This window comes from Apiospora hydei (genome assembly GCF_038363865.1).
Source record: "Apiospora hydei strain CBS 114990 chromosome Unknown utg000007l_segment0_segment0, whole genome shotgun sequence".
Taxonomy (NCBI): Eukaryota; Fungi; Ascomycota; class Sordariomycetes; order Amphisphaeriales; family Apiosporaceae; genus Apiospora; species Apiospora hydei.
The window spans coordinates 797,659-816,818 of NW_027117366.1; the positions used below are offsets into that span (position 1 = coordinate 797,659).

Here is a 19,160-nt window from a genome sequence, read left to right on the forward strand (position 1 = left end):
GACGGGTGGGCGTGGCATACGGGCGCGGGCGTTGGGAGATCTAAGTCCCAAGTGGGGTTTATTGTCAAGGGGACGGTGGTATCTTGGGAGAGAACTACGGAGTACCAGTCCTGAAATCCTGAGACTGCAAACAAATAGAATCATGGGCAGCTAGCTGGCTGGTCGTTTCGCGACCAGGGGTGGTCGAAGAGGATGTGATAGATCATCCCAAGCTGGGGTGTACCGTACTTGGGATGATGGATCGATAAAAGAAAGAAGCAAGAAGAAAAAGCAAAAAAGCAGCCAGGGAACAACTGCAGGCAATCTTCGAAAATGGGTCGTCTGCGATTGTCTAGCAGCCAGGCTCCGTGTCGTTCCGCTCCGAGCCTCAGGCTCAACAACGCAAGGCAATGCGAGGCAAGGACCGAAGGCGCAAGGCGGAAAGACAATGGATGTTCGCAACAAGCCCCTCCGGGGGCTTATCGACCAGTCACATAGGAAGATTGCTCGAGTCACGGCCTCACTACCTACACATCACCGAGTATACAATATGAGACACGTCACGAGCAATTGCCCAGCGCGAAACGTCATGCCATTCGGCGTTAGCCTTGTTTCGCCGCCTCTCTCGGCATCCGTCCAGAATTCAACCGTGTACTTGTAGCGAGTTCCGCTTATTTGCAGGAAAAGGAACCATGTGCGGATATACAGCTCGTGGCATGGAGGAAGGGTCAGCGACCGGGACGGGAAGCGGGAGATTGTGTGCAGCGCAGCGCTGATGGTACTGTTGACGGCGCATAAGAAAATGGTAGAGACGAACTGCAGCCAGAGAGCACTGTCACTGTAGTAGGTAAACATATCGTGGATGTAGGGATGCGTATTCCCCTGCTGCGCTGCAACCCAAACATTCATCGTGCAGACCGCACAACCGGGGACCCGGGTCGTTTGGGAGGCAGGATTGGGAAACCGCGCCCAAGATCTCACAGTGATCGGGCTTCCGGGAAGTGCCTTTGCCCGCGCCCGCCCAGCCCTCAGGCCCTCCTCCTCCATCCAGCCTGGGCAGGACTGCGCTGGTTGATGGAATTTGTAGCAAGCAAGCAAGCAAGCAATGCAATCAAGTCAAATCCAAGTCAAGCAAACATGAAGCAAGCAATCACGATTGGCATATGTCTACTGAAGTAAGTACTTTGATGTCAGGTCGTCGTAAATATTGATTAGTCTTGAGTAGGCAACCGTAGTTCGCTGGATTTTTCCCTCGAATCTGCATCATTCCGAGTGGCCGAGAGTGGCAGGCAGAAAGGAAGGACGGCAACAAGCCAATCATCCCGTATTTGGCAAAGAACGATATGCGACGTGTAATCTTATTTCTTTCTTTCTTTCCCACCTTCGACTCCGACTGCTAGCCTTCGGCCTCGAATCTGGCTGGTCTTGAAATCGGAAATTCCCTCTGCCCGCAGCCCTCCAAGTCTGCCGCCGGTCCCTTCGCAATTTCTCCTGTACCCAGGTATTCCACCCCGCCAAGCCGCATGGTTTCTTTTTTTGCTGCACTGCAAACCGTTGACACATTGACACACGATATGTATGTCACAACCGTGTCTTATGTATGTGGCTGGCTAAGTAGGTATCGATTCCGTCTACGCACTCCCCCGTCCTCGCCCAGGCCGAAGGACAGGAAACGCAGCAAACCGTGACTGCGCGCCAGGTTCGGTTCGGTCTGTATCTCCAAGGCTCAACTGCTATTGTCTCATGTACCCTCAGGCATGTCGTGGTCAGCCAGTCACCCAGTGTGTGTGTGTGTGTGTTTCCTTTCTTTTCTCTGGCCTGCTTGATCCTGAGCGGAGCCCATCACACCACCAAATTCAGCCGGTGAAAGGTTTCAGACGGGGTTGGCCTGCCTGAGAGCTGCTATCTTCCAAATACCTGTGCTGTCTGCTGGCCGTAACAGCTGCTTTTGTCTCTTCGCTTAGCCTGCGATGTGTCGGCCATGTAACCGTATAGGTACCAACTACCTACTGCCGCCTGCCTATAGCCAAGGTACGTGGTTTATATCGAGCATCCCTTCCGACTATCCACTCGCGTGTTCAATACGGGATGCTTTCTGATTGGACGCTTTCCATCCAAATACGACGCAGTATAGTTCTCCTAGACTGTCGTCTCGTTACAGTCTGACCAATCGTGCCTCGATGTCAGACTCCACAGTTACACCGGCAGGGCCTCTATCGCCCTTCGGTTATATAACCTGCACGGAATTATAGCACGCATGCCTAGCCACAGCGCCGTCTCTTCTTCGCTTTCAGCCTTCGCGAACCTAGCAATGCATTTCCGTGTTCCTCCGTGTTCCCACCTTTCATCCTCGGCAGCCGCCGAGGCCATGGTCTCGTTCGATTGAACACTCATATCTGCCCAGCATAATTAGAGCACAACCGCTTTGTCAAACGGTGCATTGTTGGGCTTATCTTGAACACTGAGCCGCAACTTGCAGCCTCCCGTCACTCTCGCCAGAATACCTAGTCTGCCCGGGCTAAAGGTACACTTCCGTTTCCTGAACCCCGCCAGACTCGTGAAGATTTCCCGAAAGGAACAAGCCTCGTGTGAGACCCGGTACTTCTGGGGGCTACCTGGACCATGCAGTCAGATATGATCTTCTTTGGTTGTCATTGCAAGGCGCTCTTGGTACGCTGATCCTGTGGATTACCTTGAATATAGTGCAACGCCCCCTGCAAGCTGCATGTGGGGCGAGAGAGAGAGAGGAGGTTTCCCTTCTGTAGCCGCGCTTGGGGGTATAACCTTACCCTATCTTCTGTACTACATACAGATACATGATGTACGCCATTGCTGGATGATACTTAACCGTCAAGGTGAGCATTGCTTTTTGGCTGTGAGATATCGAAAAGGGGGCCGCATGGAAACTCTGTCTTCATCCAGAAGGTTGTATAGATTGGGATTTTGCTTTTTGATCTTTTAGGGGTAGTGCGCTATGATGCCGCCAAAATGTGACAAGTCGCAACGGCCGGCCCAGTTTGCCTAGAAGCCTTGATTTCCCGCCGTTCTCGAGCCGGGATGTTCAACCGGTGTAGTTTAGTTCGACTGCCGAGACCCTCGTGCTGCTCCAGAACACCAAGATATCCTCCCTTCCATTGCGTGTTATCTCCATGCAAGATCTGACGACATGTCATTACTTACCTTGCCCACGAGGCGGCGCCCCTGGCAGCCACATTTACAGTTTGGAACAGCATGACTCTCATCCTTACCGCCAGCCCTAGGTTGAGCCCTCAGACGCTTCCGGGTGGTTCAGCTCCTCGCACTCGATCCATAAAACGCCCCGGAATCGAGACCTCGGCTCCCTTCGCGCGTGTGAGACAAACGAACGAAGCGGTGATGCGTATCGCTTCAACTCCCACTTTCTCTTCCGCCTCTGTCTCTCTCCGCCTCTCTGCCTCTCGCTCTCTATCTCCCGCCGGGTGCAGCTCGGGCTTCCACAGCTACACCGGTATCACAGCCAAGGGTGATCCTGGGCAATGCAGGGAACCAGCAGGTTGCGTGCAGATTTGACAGGCCCGAGCTGCTGGGACGAACAAGCATTCTTCTCCCCTCGTTCATGGCCCCGACCACGGCGCGTGTGTGAGGGCGAGTGAGTATACATACATACATACAGACGTACGATGTGCGTGGAAGGCAGAAAAAGAATATTCTGCGTGGAATGGGAATGATCTGCGAGAAGAGGGTGCCACGTCGGCGCGCCGGCCCATAGGCAATATCCCGAAGGAAGCCCTTAGTCTTTCCATGTCACCTCACGTTTCGGTTTTATGTGTCTCGCTCGGAGATTGGAATGTGATCTATTATCTTCTGACTTGTCGCTTTCTCTCTCGCGCGCCGGGGCAGACTGGCTGGCAGGCCGACAGCCCTCCAATGAGAAGAACAATAGCATTGCAAAGCGACGTCACAGAGAAGCAGGGAGGTCGCATAGAAGGATCTTTCGTGCAGTATTCTCCATGGCTTTCTCTGACCAGTAGTATCCGGCTGTTTCGTGCCGCGAGACCTCGAGCTCGTTGCTGTCTTTGCCCATATTACGAGAGTCAGAGGCCTGCGGCAGCTCGTGGAAGTTGCATGAGACAAAGCCGTTGACTTCTGCTGCTGCTGCTGCGAGACGGCTTGCGAGTGGCATACTAGTATCGACGATTACCCGTCTCTGGAGTGTCACCGCATTGCATACTGCATATGCAAGCTACCACCGGAATGCTTAATTGCCCACTCAGGTGCCAGGTATGCGTCAGCCAGCAAGCTTCCTTCTCTCGTGTCCCTTATCCATGCCTAAGGTATTGATTTCCCTTGTGGATTCTTGACCCGTCCCGCCCAAGGGTCTTTTCCTTCTTGGCCGACTCGTGCCGTGGGATATCAACGTGGCTGACTGGCCGGCCGGCCGACTGACTGACTCGGCACGTGCGGGCCCAATTGATCTATCAAACCTGTGGCGGCGGCTCTTGGTGAAGTTGCTCCCGAGACGGGCTACACGATACATGGCATGGCACGAGGCTCTGTGGGAAGAAAGAAAGCCGTTCCCGTTTTCCCACCGCTGCTTTCCCAGCTGCTGCCCGTTTGCACACCACGCCATGTGCTACGTGCAAATGTATGCGGTATCTGGATACACACATTGCCCACGGCTAAATTCACCGATACGTCCCCTCGGGTTGTGGCGTCTGTCAGCTTGGCTGGGCATGGTGCTGGGATACGTAACCGACACAATATGCTGTTGCCAAAAAGAGGAGGCGGCGTGAAAAAAAAAAGCAAACTGCCAGAGAGATAAAATAGATCAAATAGAAACATGCTGGATTACTAAGTAGCGCAGGTTTGTACTCCGTACCTGAGTTGTGAATATACATGTAGGATTGTTTTCGTGGAGAGCGGCTACGCACCACACCCGCACCAATAATGCAAACCATCTGTCGGATTGATCTTCATAATCGAGTCGGTCGACTGGCTGGCTCGCTGGCCCAAGGTAGAACCGTACATACCGAGTCAGATGGGCGAAGGGGCGTGTGTGTGACGGAGCTGGGAGCCACAAACCACGCCCTCCTTTATTCACCACACTACCCATCCATCCCCTTCCGACATTCCATTCCATGGATCGATTCTCTTCCTGCTTGCTCCCAGCCGTAGATTTGACAGGTCCTCGTGCTGTGAAACCCTTCTTGTGTCGCCACTGGCGGGCATGCGCAGCGCGTGTTGATCTCCGCCGGCCGCACAGATTCCTCCCTTCCGCCGTGCAACAATAACAACCTTCCGGGGCCAGGACATTGCCTTTCCTTTCGTTCCTAGACTTACCCTGTCCCCACTCGGCTTCTGGCGTCCTCTTGCCAGACGCGCCCGCCCTTGAGCGAATTGGCAAAAGGGACAGATATGACAGGCAGGCATACAGACAAGCGGACCGTACATGAACCCTGCTTTCCCGATACATCTGCGCATATCCCTCTCCTATACGTATGTGGGGGAGAGAGAGGGGGAAAAAAGCAACCAAAACTGCCTTATATACAGCGCTAATCCAACTTCGTGTGTATACCCCGAGAATTTGAACCCCCAATGAGCGCGTGTGGGCATTCTGCAACAGATGCCGGCTACTTACCTACTAGCCTCCCTACCCTGGCCCCCTCCGGCCCCCTCCCTTTTTGCCATATGGGTCGGGATGAGCCGTCTGACAGCAGCAGCACCGGCGGGCGCGGCGTTCTTTCACTCACAAATAAAAATAAAATAAAAGTAAGAGAATTAAATAAATCTAAGCACGGGTGTTTTCTCCAGTTTTGACTGGAAGAGAACAGCAGCAGTAAGCCACCCACATACTTCCATGCATACTTACTTCCCGCCGTAGCCACGGCTCATCGGGGATATAAAGTACATGCGTGTAAGCCGGGAAGAACCATATCCGCACTCCGAGTGCATATACTCCATTGCACTGGCGCCTAGCCCCTTCCAGTCTTCTTTGCGAAATTCTACGTACATTCATGTGGCTCCTCTTACTTACCCAGACGGAGGGAGAGAAAGAGGGTACGGCTTCGAGGCCCTGTCGCTTATAAGGTTTTGCTTGATGGATACCTGATGCCGATGAGAGCCTGAGCGGAGTCACTGTCACCACCGAGCAAGGATAGTGGACAATGCCAATAAGCGAAAGCCTGCCTGTAACGGGTATCTCGTGATATATTCAAACACATTGTATAATCGTCAGCGATCAGCCCGCCGGCCTTGTTCAAGTTTCTGCAGTGGGAATCCACCCCTTGGCCTCCCCTCTAAACCCTTCGCTTCCTATTCTATAACCGGTCTAGCTCGGACAATCTCCCAAGAAAGGAAGAAGCTGTCAGCCCCCACGTGCCATGGTAAAGGTGACGCTTTCGACATCAACTTCTCATTTCAACATGCCCCCAAAAAATCACAGGCCAGAGGGTGTACATGGAGCCTATAATTACACGCCAAACGCCATACAGAGAGGTATCCGTTACCCCTTCTCTGTACATGATATGCTCCCAAACTCCCGAGGCGAAGCACACACGGCTCTCCTCCAAACGCATGAATACAAACGAGACGGGAAAAAGCAGCTGTTCTGTTGCAGAAAGCAGCAGCAATGACGACGCGAATACGACCCGGTCAATATGGGGCAAGCACAGGCATCGCCATTGTCCACTCGTGCAGCAGCAACCGGATTCCGACAACAGGGATCATGACTTACATCACCCGCCCCCTCCCCTAATGGCAAGTAAGGATCATGATAACACCTTGTCGACCCGAACCAATAAGACACCCTTGGTCGGGTTCCCTTTCGGATCCTTGAGGTGGATGAAGCGATAGCCGGTCCCTAGCCGGTCTAGACGGATGCAGGCCCAGCAGGCGAACGGGTCTCGATGAATGGGTATCCGAGAAGCGCCGTCCTCAATTTTGAACCTGAGAAAAGTAAAGTCACATTAGCCAAAGCTGCCCAAGTATGATGGTTGGGCTTCAAGGGATTAGGAAGGTCGATTCCACTGCAGGAGAACCGGTGCACGGCAGGAAGGTGACAGGTGTGGCAACCATCGCATGCGGCAGAATATGCCTCGTTTTCTTCCTCTTCTCCCTGTCGTGCACAAGCAGCGTAGGCAGCTGCATGTGTGATGGACGCTTCCGCTGCTGGACGGGCCGTTGCGTATGCCAGCTCAACCACTTTCTCGCTTGAGAGCAAGCTGCACATGCTCTATTGGCTATGGGGGCCAAGTAAAATCCCGACGGGTCGGATGAAATGCGGTGCAGCGTGACAGAGGAGGGCCACAATGAATTGGGCAGGGAAATGGTTCGAGTGAAAAGGGACAGGACGATCGCGAAAAGCATTCTTACCTTACGAAGCTGAGCTGCTCTACCACCTTCGGGACACCGATGAACTCGAGCAAGTTCTTGGTACTGCCGAAGTCGGGGTGATCAGTCTTGCCGGGTACTGTCTTCTGCTTGAAGTCGTCGAGCGCACGGCCGTTTCCATCGATAATAGAGGCACTGGACCGCTCCTCGTACTTCTCGACGTGCAATTCGCACTTGACAAAGGGACGGAACGACCTCGTATTGCCATTAGCGCTGCCGGCACCCTCGGGCAGTGGGATATGCTGGCCGGCGAGAACGGTGATGCGCAGCGCAAGCGTCCGATGAGGAATGGCATCAGCCTGTGAGGTCGACAGGTCGTCGCTGCGGTACCCCGGAGGCTTCAACACCCATCCGTGTTCGCCCGAGAACATGCCATCGTTGAGCATCATGGCCTCGTCGGTGGATTGCCAGTTCAGTGCCACCATCTGCACTCCCTTGCGCCAGTACAGCGATGGGTCCAGATTCGACGAGTCGAACCTCATACCTTTGGGGAAAGCTCGCATAAAGTAGTCCTTGTTATGAGTAAAAAGTTCTTGGGGCTTTGTTTGATGAAGCTCAATATCCTCCCCTCGCTCACCGAGAAGATATGCGAGGGGGGTTTTGGCCGCTGGCGAATCGAAGCTCTTGAAATGCTCGCTGTGGGTGTATATTCCCAAAGCACCCAAGGGTTCTCCAATGAGCACTTTTGCTTTCTTGATGCTTGACGAGCTCCCGCCTCGCTCGTCCTCCGAGCACGAAACATCATCGTCGATGGTGGGTACGGGCGCCAGTGTAGCCATTGGAGCAGGCGCGTCCGGCTTGACGGGCTTTTTGACCTTTACCAGGATCTTGTTGAGCAGCTCCTCCAGCCTTGGCATCCTGTCCAGTGGGCAATCCTCAAACAGCTTTTCCACCAGTACTCCGGCCCATTCCTCCTTCATGATCTGGACCATAAGTTCCTGTTGTTCAAGTTCTGCATGCACTTCAAGACTGACGATAATGGGCAGATTTGACGTCTCGAACGCGGTCTCGCGGACTGCCTTGCAGACCTCCCTGAACCCTACCGGCCTCGTCAGGGTATAGCCATGCATTACAATAGGTTCCGTGGGTTTGAATGACTGCCTCGACGTGGTCCTCTCCAACTTCTCAGCGAGCACCGACGGGTCCAAGGATGACGAGCTGGCCTTTGCAATGTCTCGTGTGCTGTCTCTAGCGCTGTCTTTTCCCAAAAGCAGAAGGCGCATCTAGACTTGTGAAGCTTGGCGTGCGACTCCGAGGTTTCTTCTCGCCCAGCAAATGTTTGCTGGTCTGTTCAATCTTCTCCTCTATCGCGTCTTTCCATGTCGCCGCGGCACTGTGCCAACTGCTACCGGAAAGATGCCGCGCATGCTCAGGCTTCGATCGAGTTTTGGACACCAAATCTGGAGTCGAACTGGGCGAATCCCCATTCCAGACATCGATCTCTATACACCGGCAGCCCCGTCGGAGGACCCTCCTATATGCATCCGCACTGCTCTTCCCGGCTAGCTGGTTGCCGGACAGGTATGTATTGTGGCTGCTGCTGATGAAGTAGTTGCTGATAGGCTTAGTCAGGTCCTTCTCTGAAATTGGAGAAGGCTTTTCTGCCTCCAAACCGAAGCGCATCCACCACTCTTCCAAAAACTGTTCGAATTTGTAGGAATCTCGGTCGAGTTGCGGCGCTTCCTCTCCTGCTCGTGAATGAGAAAGTACTCAAACTTCTTCCGAGATAATTGGGGCTCCTTATCCCTCAGGTAGTCGAAAATCTTCCTCAGATGTTTTTGTATCGCAGCGCTTAGGTAGATGGATTGCCTTCCGTCTGGCGTGCCGTCTCCTGGAAAGTGTATGGGCGTTGGTGAGATGAAGGTGGTCAAATCTACAGCTCTCTTGAGTGCCTGGAGATGTGCACCGGCGGTGGGGTTGAAGGTGAAGTTGCGGCGCATCGTGGTGGCATCTTTGGTAGTCGTGGAGGTTTTGGACTTGGATACCTTGAATAGTTCACGACGTTAGCCGCTGGCTCGACCCCTGGCATACCCCCTTCCGAATATGAAGTAAATAAACCTACCGAGAGACACATAGGGGTTATTTCTCAGATTTAGTTGAAGCTCAACCAGTCAACCTGCAGGTCGGCGTTTGTTCAAAAGCCAACGGAGGAGGGAGGATCTGGTAACGCGACGCGGATATGATTCGGTGATACGGCAGCAGCTGAATAATCGAGTGAAGTCCAGTCGAGCCGGACGGTGCAAGATAGCTGAGGTTGGCTACGGTATTGGGTGAGTGTGTACTTGGAAAAGGAGACCAACCGCACAACAATAAGGAACGAACAGGTCCAGAAACGATTGAAGGAGTGGCAGAGCACGAAGAGAGCTCGCCAGATCTCGTCGAGATAATAAGATTGAGATGTAAGACAGGTTCAGCTCTGGGCCGGGGGTCCAGGAGTGGTGGAGCGCAGCCTCGCCCCGCCGTCAACCTGTGAGCCTGTGCCTGTAGGAGGTCAGGACAGGGATGCAGCGGCGATTCGGGGACTGAGTGCAGGCCGTTAATGGAGTAGCGCTGCGGATCCAGGCCTTCATGGGCTCCTATTTGGGCGTTTTGCGCTCTGGCACCTTATTAATAGTCCAAGCCTTAGCTCTATAGGGCTGTGACGTGGAATGGGCGTGTGTCTTTCGACCGTCATGCCCAATGCGAGCCGAGGACGAAGGACGAAATATGAGATGTTAGAACAAGTTCCCATCACGGGCTGCCTGTCACACACGTCGTCGCTCTTGTTGCTGCCATGGCGGAGGCGAACCAAATGCTGACGGCAGCTCAGATGCGACCGCATGTATGTACATGAATGTATGTCTGTTGGATGCAAGATGCCAAGTTTGGGGGCTGAGCAGCAGCAGCTAGCCAAAAACCGTTACATCCCCCATCAGCTCCAGCCCATGGCCCCCAAATATAGACTTGAATGTAAACAGGCCCAAAAACGCTCTGTTTGCTCCTTTGGGGATCTTCTCAGGCTCACATCACAGGTGCAGTAGTATCCCGATCGGACAACATCCACCGATGAGCGCGTATGTTCAAAGGGGCTATCAATGCTTGGTTGCAGTGCCCCTCCGCCAATTCGTCGGTATGACCTGCATCGAGAACGGACGTTGCTATTTCTGTTTGGAGATCGACAGGAAACAACTGGTTTACTGGGTGGATAAGCATTGCTTGTATGATTGCATTGCTCGTGAGACCCTGACCTCTGGAGCCAGCCAGTGCTACCTGAACGGTTTGGCTTGATCGAGCATTGGATTGGACCTTGCCAACATACGCGGCCTTCTGAGGAAAGGAGAAGGGCTGGACTTTCTGCCATCATGCGATTTGAGCTCTTTTCCGTTTCAGATCGCGCCCAATGTGATGGAGTTCAATGTGGTTTTGCGTTGGTTGGTCCCCATCCATTTGAGCAAAAGCAAAAGCAAAAGCTCGACCGAACACATCACTCAGCTGGCTGTCAGGTACATGGATCAATGATCACCTTGAAGGGTTGTTGTGTGAGTGGATGGCTTGCTTAGGTAGCTAGGTAGGTATGTAGCTTGGCGGAGGGTGGGATCGGGGGTTGGCAGGTTGGTTGCCGTCTGCCGTCCATCCAGCTGAGGCTGAGCTCCTTGGGGTCTACCCCAAATGGTAAGCAAAGACATCACCAGCCTGCCAGCCTTTACGAGTTCTTGTTGTTGTAGTATGCATTTGTGTTGCGTGTGCATTCTCCGTTTATGCAGACGTCAGCAGTGGAGGCACTGACATAAGGCCGTCTGCACACTGCTTCACAGCCACGCCACCGAAGCTATCAAATGCCAATTCACCACTTCTTCTGCACCTCGAAAATTTTCCTTCCAGATAAGAGAAAAGATCATCAATCAGACTACATAATTGTGGTGCACGGAAAGTCACATTCGCAATGCAGTCCAAATCTCGCAAGGAGTATGAAGCAGAGGTCCGCTCATGGGGTTTCCCGCACGTCTTCACCTGGACCGATGGGCCGTACGTAAACAATCGTTGCCGGCCGGATAGGTTACCTACCTGTCGCGACGCCTTGAATGAATGAACGGAGGCTGACATGAAGCATGGGAGCCCAGCAACGCGCATTATAGCCCGCATTCTCACAGTGGCCTGACCACGCACCTGATATTGAAGGGCCAGCTGACCATCACATACCCTAATGATGCACAGCCCGAGAAGAATACGTTCTCAGTCGGCGACCGAATTGATGTCGAGGCTGGGCGCGTGCATGAGGTCTGGATGGGCGCAGACGGCTGCACCTACGTCATTGGAGAATAGGCTGATTGAAGTCTGCATATGTATGAGTATGCGTCAGTCTGCAGTCTGCAGTCTGCATCGCAGCTCATAGGACTCCGAATCACCACTTCTGCTCCTCCGTGGTGCGGCAAGTGCAAAGGTGTTGACTCTTGAGACGAATCGGGCTTCAGGGAATCGCTGTTCAAGGGCCGATGGTTTAGACACGTCTTTGAATGAAACGACGAGTAATAACCAAGAACTCCCCGTTCCTGCGGTGACAAATATTATGGCATTCCAAACCTGGGCACAAGGTCGCCTCTCGAGGTTGAGATTGGCCAATTGGTCAGACAGGAGACTCAGTTTCCCAATCGCGTGCAAGCCTTGGGAAGGAGAGTTACTTTTCCGCACCAAAGAGGCATCAACTTCCGCTGGCTTGCGATTTGTGCTAATCGCAATGTTAACTAGGGGGCTTGAACGTCCGGTAGGGCTCATGTATAATCTTGATGCGATGGCCTCGAGTTACATCAGGGGTAACGGAAGGAAATTGAATGACTTGCGTCGAGAACCAGATGCGTTTGCAGCATGGTCGGGGGATTGAACAAACAGTGGTTTGCCGTTTCAAGGAGTTCATGCACGTCACGGGAATGGCCAATGTGCCAATGTTGCAGCGTACAGGAAATTGCGGATAGGATTCGGGGGAACGCTCCAAGTGCCTCTTTCCTACTCGACGAAAGAATTCTCCGAATATGTAAGCTGGGCGGAAGGGCTAGAGGGTTTGACTCGCTGAGACGGAGGGCGAAACTTCAGCTCGGCGCCGATCGCGAGGAATGAGGCGGCTCAGGAGTCAGAAGGGCGGTTATTTCTGCTGGCTTGCTGGCGCGATGGATTTTGATTCTGGAATCTGGATTCTGGAAATGCATTTGCTCCACTTGACTGGCCGACCGAATTACTCGGTGAAAAGGGCGATCAATGATCGGCAGGGTCAAATACATACATACTTTAAATTTTGATATAAGCGCGTCTTTGAGCACATGAGTACCGAGTCAAGACGGCGCCTATCGTCATATCGTCATGAGCTCGTATAGTAAGCGGCAAATGCCATTTGTCCGAGTATACGGAAGATTGATAGACATACAATGATGATGATGATGATGGAGATGTAACCAAGGAGGCATTCATGGGGTAGACAGATTATGGTATAGACTAAACAAGAAACGGATACATCGGCCATTGATTTCTCTCTACCTACATACCTCTAAGCGGACCCCCGAAACCAGTTTTTGGAAGCGTGCAAAGCTGCAAACCCTTTTTAGCGCAGTAGGGAACATGACCTCAGTCTTCAGTATTCGGGCGAAAGCTTCCGCTCTATCACGAACAACTGACGTCAAAGAACAACCGTTACCTCGTGGCCGTGCTGGTTCGGCGGCAGCGGTGGATTGGGTGGATTTCGTCCAAAGGACAGAGTAAATTTCGCAATCTTGAGCGCGAGAGAGTTGCCAGAGTGCTCACAATTTGGGTCAAACACGGGCCGTCTCTGCTCAGATGGCCTCGAACTCCGGAGATGGCGCACAGTCTGCACACTGACCGACAGTCCCCTGCCGCACATCTGCAATAGGATTCTAAACAGGCAAGGCGGTGGTAATCACTGCGAATAGACGTGAGCATCACCCGCCACCTGCGCGCAGGAAGAGGAGGAGATATGCATGCAGCTCCCGGGGTGATGCTGTCCTGTGTCCTGTGCCTGTGCCACATGAAGGTGCAAAGGCGCGAGGTCATACCGAAGACCGTCGCGCCGTCCAGATCAGACCACGGGCAGTCCAGCATTAACCGAGAATGACGTCTACGATGGTCTCACTATTCTCGACCCCAAGGCCGAGTCGTTTTTTTTTAATTACCAGGTGGACCGCCTACTCTCCGCGGGTGCGATATAGCGGCTTCATTACACGCCGGCCAGTATGTCCGGCATGTACTTACACCAAATCGATCAGTGATGGATGGATGCGGTTACGATGCGATTACATGTAGTAGTCGGTAGGTAGTGTGGGTTTCGAGGTTGGTTGCTGTTGGAGTTATCCCGCGCGCGAGATTGATCTTCCTGCAGGCGAATGCAACGTGCTACGATCCTTAACCTTGAACAGTTCTAGTTATGCTTGGCTAGTTCAGCCACCACTGCTCTGGCCTCTCGCCTTCCCGTTTGACGAGGCGCGCCAGCCATCCGACCTTGATATGCCGAGAGCTAATTGAGACGACTCCAAGTCCTTGCACTCGCGTAAATCTGGATTTTGCATTACCTCCTCCTTGCTTGGCTTCATGTGCAGTGCATGCATGTATGTATGTATTTGTGTATGTGGAAAAGAGGAGGTAGGTTCGCGGAGATGATGCTCGCAGCACTCCGTAGTATTCCGTTGACCGGAGTAGTGCTGCGGTTGGTTTAGCCCCCGCGCAGGAAATATGCAAATAATATGAATTCCAAACACTTCGATAGTCAGTAAAACTACAGCATTCGTAAGATTACCGAGCTTGTCTTTAATCTGAAGCTCAGCGTACGACTCATGGACGACGAGGAATGAATGTAGATGACTACTACATGTACCTAAAGTTTACGACATGAGATGCAGTGGCTTGTACTCGTAGCGAGGAAAAGAAGGGAGAGAAGAAAAAAAAAGCACTGACGGCGCGACCGCTAGTCTGGTCGCTGTAGCTGAATCTGTCAATCCAGGAGTGCCCGGCCAGCCCATGTCCACTCGTTAGAACAAGAGCTAGAGAGAACAAAGTCTGAAACGACTCCCACGTCAAAGATATAAGCCACGAGAAATGCACTTCTGCTGGAATTGCGCTGCCTAAGGCGGACTAGCTGGATGTAGCTCATGCGCCGGCGTGCTGGAACAATAATTGGAGGATTCCGGCCATAATGAGCCAGCTACAGGATATAGCGCCATGGGCTGATGCTGCTGGGCTATAGGAGCCAACGGTATTGCATTCGCAGTTGGGCGACACGACCCAGAGCCGGCCGCGTTCTGGTTCAATGGGAGGAGCGGGAGGGCATGTGCATGTGTCCTGTGTGTGTTGTCGAGCAGTCGCTGTCACCCAAAAGCAGGCTTTCTGGGTCCAGCGCGGCGTTCCATCTTCTGATGCGCGGGAACAGTAAGACAGTCGATCCAATCCGGCCCCCCTGTTGCTGCCGACCAGGGCTACCCCCGTGTCAGACTTTCCCCACAGCCCAAGGCGGTCTCCTCTAAACCAAACCCATCGTCGTGCAATCCTCCTGCACTCTCGTTGGCCTGTCTGAGGTCTGCCCAGGTCGGAACCCAGGTCTGAGGTCTGTACTTCTGCCCGTACCTCGCCCTCGCTGCAGGGGGGAGCACTCGGGAGATCAGACAACTTCCCAAGGCCCCAAGCCAGGGAACAAAAAACACACGGCGGCCAGGCGGCTAGTACGGCATCAAACCCCCTCTTTCCAAGGTGAGAAGGCCGCATGCTCGACTTCTTGGTCCATGTCGCATCCGACTCTTGTTCTAATCTCTACGATCTCGATTCAGCATCCGCATTCTGGGCTTCGTTCTTTATCCGAACTGCTGCTGTGGTAACTTCCAAGCAATCGATTCAGGTTTCTTCTCAAACCCGACTCTCTACTTACCCACCGTCTACAGTACAGTACTTCCTTGCCTGGTCTTGACACTTGCACTTGTACTTGCCTAGCCCACTTGAATATATCTGTTTTGTTTCGGCTACTCTTCTAGACCTTTTTTCCTTCTCTCTCCTTCTACTAACTTACATCGTAGACGCCCCTGTCTCGATCTAATATGACCTACACCTACCAACAATAAAGCCCAGCAGGTTCCTGCTGTGTGTTTGTAACCCGCCCTATACTTGGCCCTTGTCCTTACCTTCTCTCTCACGTTGTGACCTAATTGCTCTGTGGCACTGCCGACCTTGCCTCTCTCGAGATATAAGAGTATCTCTCGACTCGAACCTTCAGCATAATTATTGGGTTGGGGCGCTGCTACCTCGGTTGCGCGGCATGGATTTGAAGAAATAGGCTACTTGTCGAACCTCGGAGGATTTTGTGGCATGGGCGCTGTGCAATCGTGCAACAGTAACGATAACGAAGGAAGGCCTTTTTCTAGTCTTCCGACCCAAGTATGGGAAATGTCCCCTCCAGCGAGTCCCCAGAGGGGGGCCGGATGGCTCCTCACAAGCTGTCCAAACCCCGAACGACCAACATAACGACAGCTGGACTGTCGAACACAAGTCGCCCGGCAGACTTATCCAAACGACGCTCACTGTCCTACAGGACTTGTTCCGTCCCTTATGGCGCTTCTCCCTCGTCCTCCCCCGTGCCAATGCCGCCAATGCCGCCTCTCCCCCACGCTGGCGACTTCGACCAGACGGAACCTGCCGCCAGGCCAGAAGGTGCCTCCCGAACCCTGTCTGTCAAAAGCATATTCCGGTCTCGATCTTCGAAAGGTGTCACCAAAAGACCCGGAAGGACAAACAGCGTCGGCCCTTTGATGCCTTCGCCTTCGCCTGTGCCAAGTACACGGCCAACCAGAGCGAATTCCATGGTCGTAGACGGTAGTGGGCACTACGCCCAAACTGCAGGGTGAGTTTCCAACCCAGCTGGGGTGTTATACTCTCCAATGTTTTGCTGACAATTCTACTCCAGGTGGCCAACTACCGGTGCCAGCTCTTTCAACTACGATCCCACCTCTTACGAAGCAAAACGCCTTTCGTACCTAATGGAGACTCCTATCTACATTGAAAACCTTTCAATGATGTCAGATACCCAGACAACAGGAAGCCGGAGAAATTCACATTCAGAAGCCAATCCCGCGTACTCCTCGACCGCTGCTATGCCACGGGCCAGTTCAGATATGTCCCTATACACCCCGATGAGGCGGCGCTCGCTTCTTACCCCTGGTCTCGCCACACGCGCATCTCCAACACCCCCGGTTCCGCGTAAATCTAGAAATAGATACAGTATGCCGTCTACACCATCCCGGCGCGATTCTTTCGACGGCCTCGAGATAGGCATGTTCGCGATGCGTCCGTCTTCTGCTACTCAGCCAGAGTCAATCCCACGCGCAGCAACACCATCTGATGATGAATATGCCCAAACTGGTGCCTTTAAGCTGGGTACCCTTCGAATCACCAATGGTAGTCCTGTGACTAGCCCATCTTCACACGTAGAAGCCGAGTTCAATCTGGCTTCAGGGGTAAAAAAACCAGGACTACTTCCAACAGCCTCGGATCCCGGAATTAGGGGCAGAGCCGTCAGCGACTGAAGAGGGTTCTCTTCATGCAACACATCTAACTCCCGGATATCTCCCGCAAATATGCGTGAGCCCAATTCGGCTTGACGAGGTCAAGATGGAGGATGTCGAAGGATTGCAAACCACAAGCAAGACCACAGCGGTTGAAGACGATTTGTTTGAGGTGGAGCCCGATTCCCCCAGAGCAGAGGTTCTCGATGTGCGAGTTGACCCCAGCGCAAAGTCTCATCCCCGTCCCAAACTCGCAGCCGGGGCGAAACATTCGAAGGATATTGGCCGATCCGATAGTGGCGTTGTTGCGAGCCCGACCTCGGAGTACTCGCAACAGTCCTTGTCAAAAGCCGATTCTGGCTATAGTTCCAACGTCTCATTGCGTTCGTTCTCAAAGCCGCTCGCTGCGAAAAAGACAGAACTCGCTAGCAAATCTGCGCTCGATACACCACCAGATACGCCGCACAAAGAAAGCGCGATTCTGCAAATGCCTATGTCGGCTAGCCCAGATCTGGTCGATTCATCTTCCTCGAGAGAGGGTACCCCTCCACTTGTCCAAGAGAAGGAACAGCACAAAGACACCCCTGGGCGTCACAATATGTGGTCTCGGGGTCGCACAGCCTTCTCGAAGAGAGTCAAGAACTCAGCACCATCCGCCATCAACCCTCACAGCCAGATCAGTGCTCTTCAAGCACCTGAACCGTCGCCGCTAAGCCCAACAAGCTCGATCATGTCCAAAAGCAGTCTCAGTAGTATCACACGCCGAAATGGCAAGCTGCACCGTTTCCTCAGCAGTGGCCGCAAGCCTCACGAAGCCCAAGCACCTTCGCAACCAGAGGAGACCGATGTGCCAACCGCTTCGCAGGCTGTCGAAGCCAGCTTCGCAGATCATGTCGGCCCACTGCCTCTTCCCAGGAAAAGGTGGGATCTCAGAGCCGAGCCTAGTAAGGAGACTCTTGGCACAATAATGAGCGTTGGCAGTGCCGAGTTCGACCATTCGCCCACTTCACATCGAGAGGTGGTTGTACCGAGTACACGCAAACCTAGGACCGATGGCCAATGTACTACTACGAGCGCTGCACTGCAATCTGCCACGGAGCCAACCGTTCGCAAGCATGTACCTATCTGGAAATCGATGACGACTCCTCAGCAACCTTCGTCCACGAGCCCGTTGGCAACGGCAATGTCGCCCGAGCCGGAAGCTCCCGCTGTGCCCCCAAGCAGGTCCCCGCCGTGGGAGGTAGACTAAGAACTGCCACCACGTCTTCTTTGGCTAGAAGCGGCCTCCGCAAATCGCACGTCCGTCAGAGATCAAGTACCTTGAACGCACAGATCGAGAAGGACCTTTCGATGCGATACTCAGTTTCGAGCAATATTGCGTCAAATGTCGCTGCTAATGAAGTGCCGCCAGTGAGCCAAGCAGACATTGTCAACAAAAGGATCAGATCGCCTCCACCGGTGAGCATGCGGACACGGAATAACGGAGACTTCATCAAGCCTCTGACCAGAGCTCAGTCCACACCTCCGGCAGCTATGAGACAGCTCCTTTCCAGGAAACCCAGCCGAGAAGGCATTCAGAGCTACCCTTCAGTTGTCAGTCAAGAGCCCAGTCGCGAGGCCATCCACGGCTATCCCCCGGTAGCTGAAGCTTACCGTGGGTGCGCTCCAGTCTCTCCGACAATGCCCCATTTGAATCGTAGACTCTCCGTGGTTGTCAACACCGAGTCGGGGTCCTTCCGAAGACCCAATTGGGATGTGCAGCCAGAACACCACAGCGGAACGTGCTCGGGGGCATCATCGGTTGACCAGAGCCGACACAACTCTCTCACCAGTCAGACCAATCCACAAATGCGTGTGATGGCACGACCAAAACTAGCGCCCCTTCACCAGAGGTATAGCTATGATGGCTATAGTCTCCAGCAGTTCCACGCGAACGAGGATGCCGTCCTTCCCGAAACGGAAGAGATTTTGATTCGAGACAATGGGCCTTACCCATCCATGCTTCATAAGGACGGCCAAGAATACGTCACCGACCCATGGAGTGGTCGTCCTATGCCACAAGTACTTGGTAATCAGGGTCGCTATCCGCCGTATGTACCCCGAGGGCATTTCCGAAACCGGAGCATGGGCGCCGATCAACATCCAGCACCATACCGCGTGCTTCACAGCTACAACTCTCCAGCATATAAGAATGCACCCATCTGGGGCTGATTCACATATGTATATGGAAACACTTTTGGGGCCGTCCCTTGATTCCAGCAAGCCCTCCTAACTTTCGATCTTATTGCA

The 19,160-nt window shown here is 53.4% G+C and overlaps 4 protein-coding genes across 4 annotated transcripts; 2 read left to right on the forward strand and 2 right to left on the reverse strand.

The window, feature by feature from the left end:
• Positions 1-3,916: 3,916 nt before the first annotated feature.
• Positions 3,917-4,141, reverse strand: PG997_009324 (uncharacterized protein; the record flags this gene model as incomplete). Its single annotated transcript, XM_066813639.1, has 1 exon — positions 3,917-4,141. The coding sequence occupies one exon, from the start codon at positions 4,139-4,141 to the stop codon at positions 3,917-3,919; it is 225 nt and encodes a 74-aa protein (XP_066665601.1).
• Positions 4,142-6,725: 2,584 nt separating this feature from the next.
• Positions 6,726-9,287, reverse strand: PG997_009325 (1-phosphatidylinositol 4-5-bisphosphate phosphodiesterase 1; the record flags this gene model as incomplete). Its single annotated transcript, XM_066813640.1, is given in 4 exon segments — positions 6,726-6,903; positions 7,330-8,545; positions 8,577-8,978; positions 8,990-9,287. 4 exon segments carry the CDS (start codon positions 9,285-9,287, stop codon positions 6,726-6,728), a joined length of 2,094 nt encoding a protein of 697 aa, XP_066665602.1.
• A 1,982-nt stretch (positions 9,288-11,269) lies between these two features.
• On the forward strand, positions 11,270-11,649 carry PG997_009326 (RmlC-like cupin; the record flags this gene model as incomplete). Its single annotated transcript, XM_066813641.1, has 2 exons — positions 11,270-11,393; positions 11,435-11,649. The coding sequence occupies 2 exons, from the start codon at positions 11,270-11,272 to the stop codon at positions 11,647-11,649; spliced, it is 339 nt and encodes a 112-aa protein (XP_066665603.1).
• A 4,100-nt stretch (positions 11,650-15,749) lies between these two features.
• PG997_009327 (uncharacterized protein) lies at positions 15,750-19,082 on the forward strand (the record flags this gene model as incomplete). The annotated part of the gene is made up of 4 exons (XM_066813642.1): positions 15,750-16,210; positions 16,274-16,823; positions 16,852-17,889; positions 17,919-19,082. The coding sequence occupies 4 exons, from the start codon at positions 15,750-15,752 to the stop codon at positions 19,080-19,082; spliced, it is 3,213 nt and encodes a 1,070-aa protein (XP_066665604.1).
• Positions 19,083-19,160: the final 78 nt, after the last annotated feature.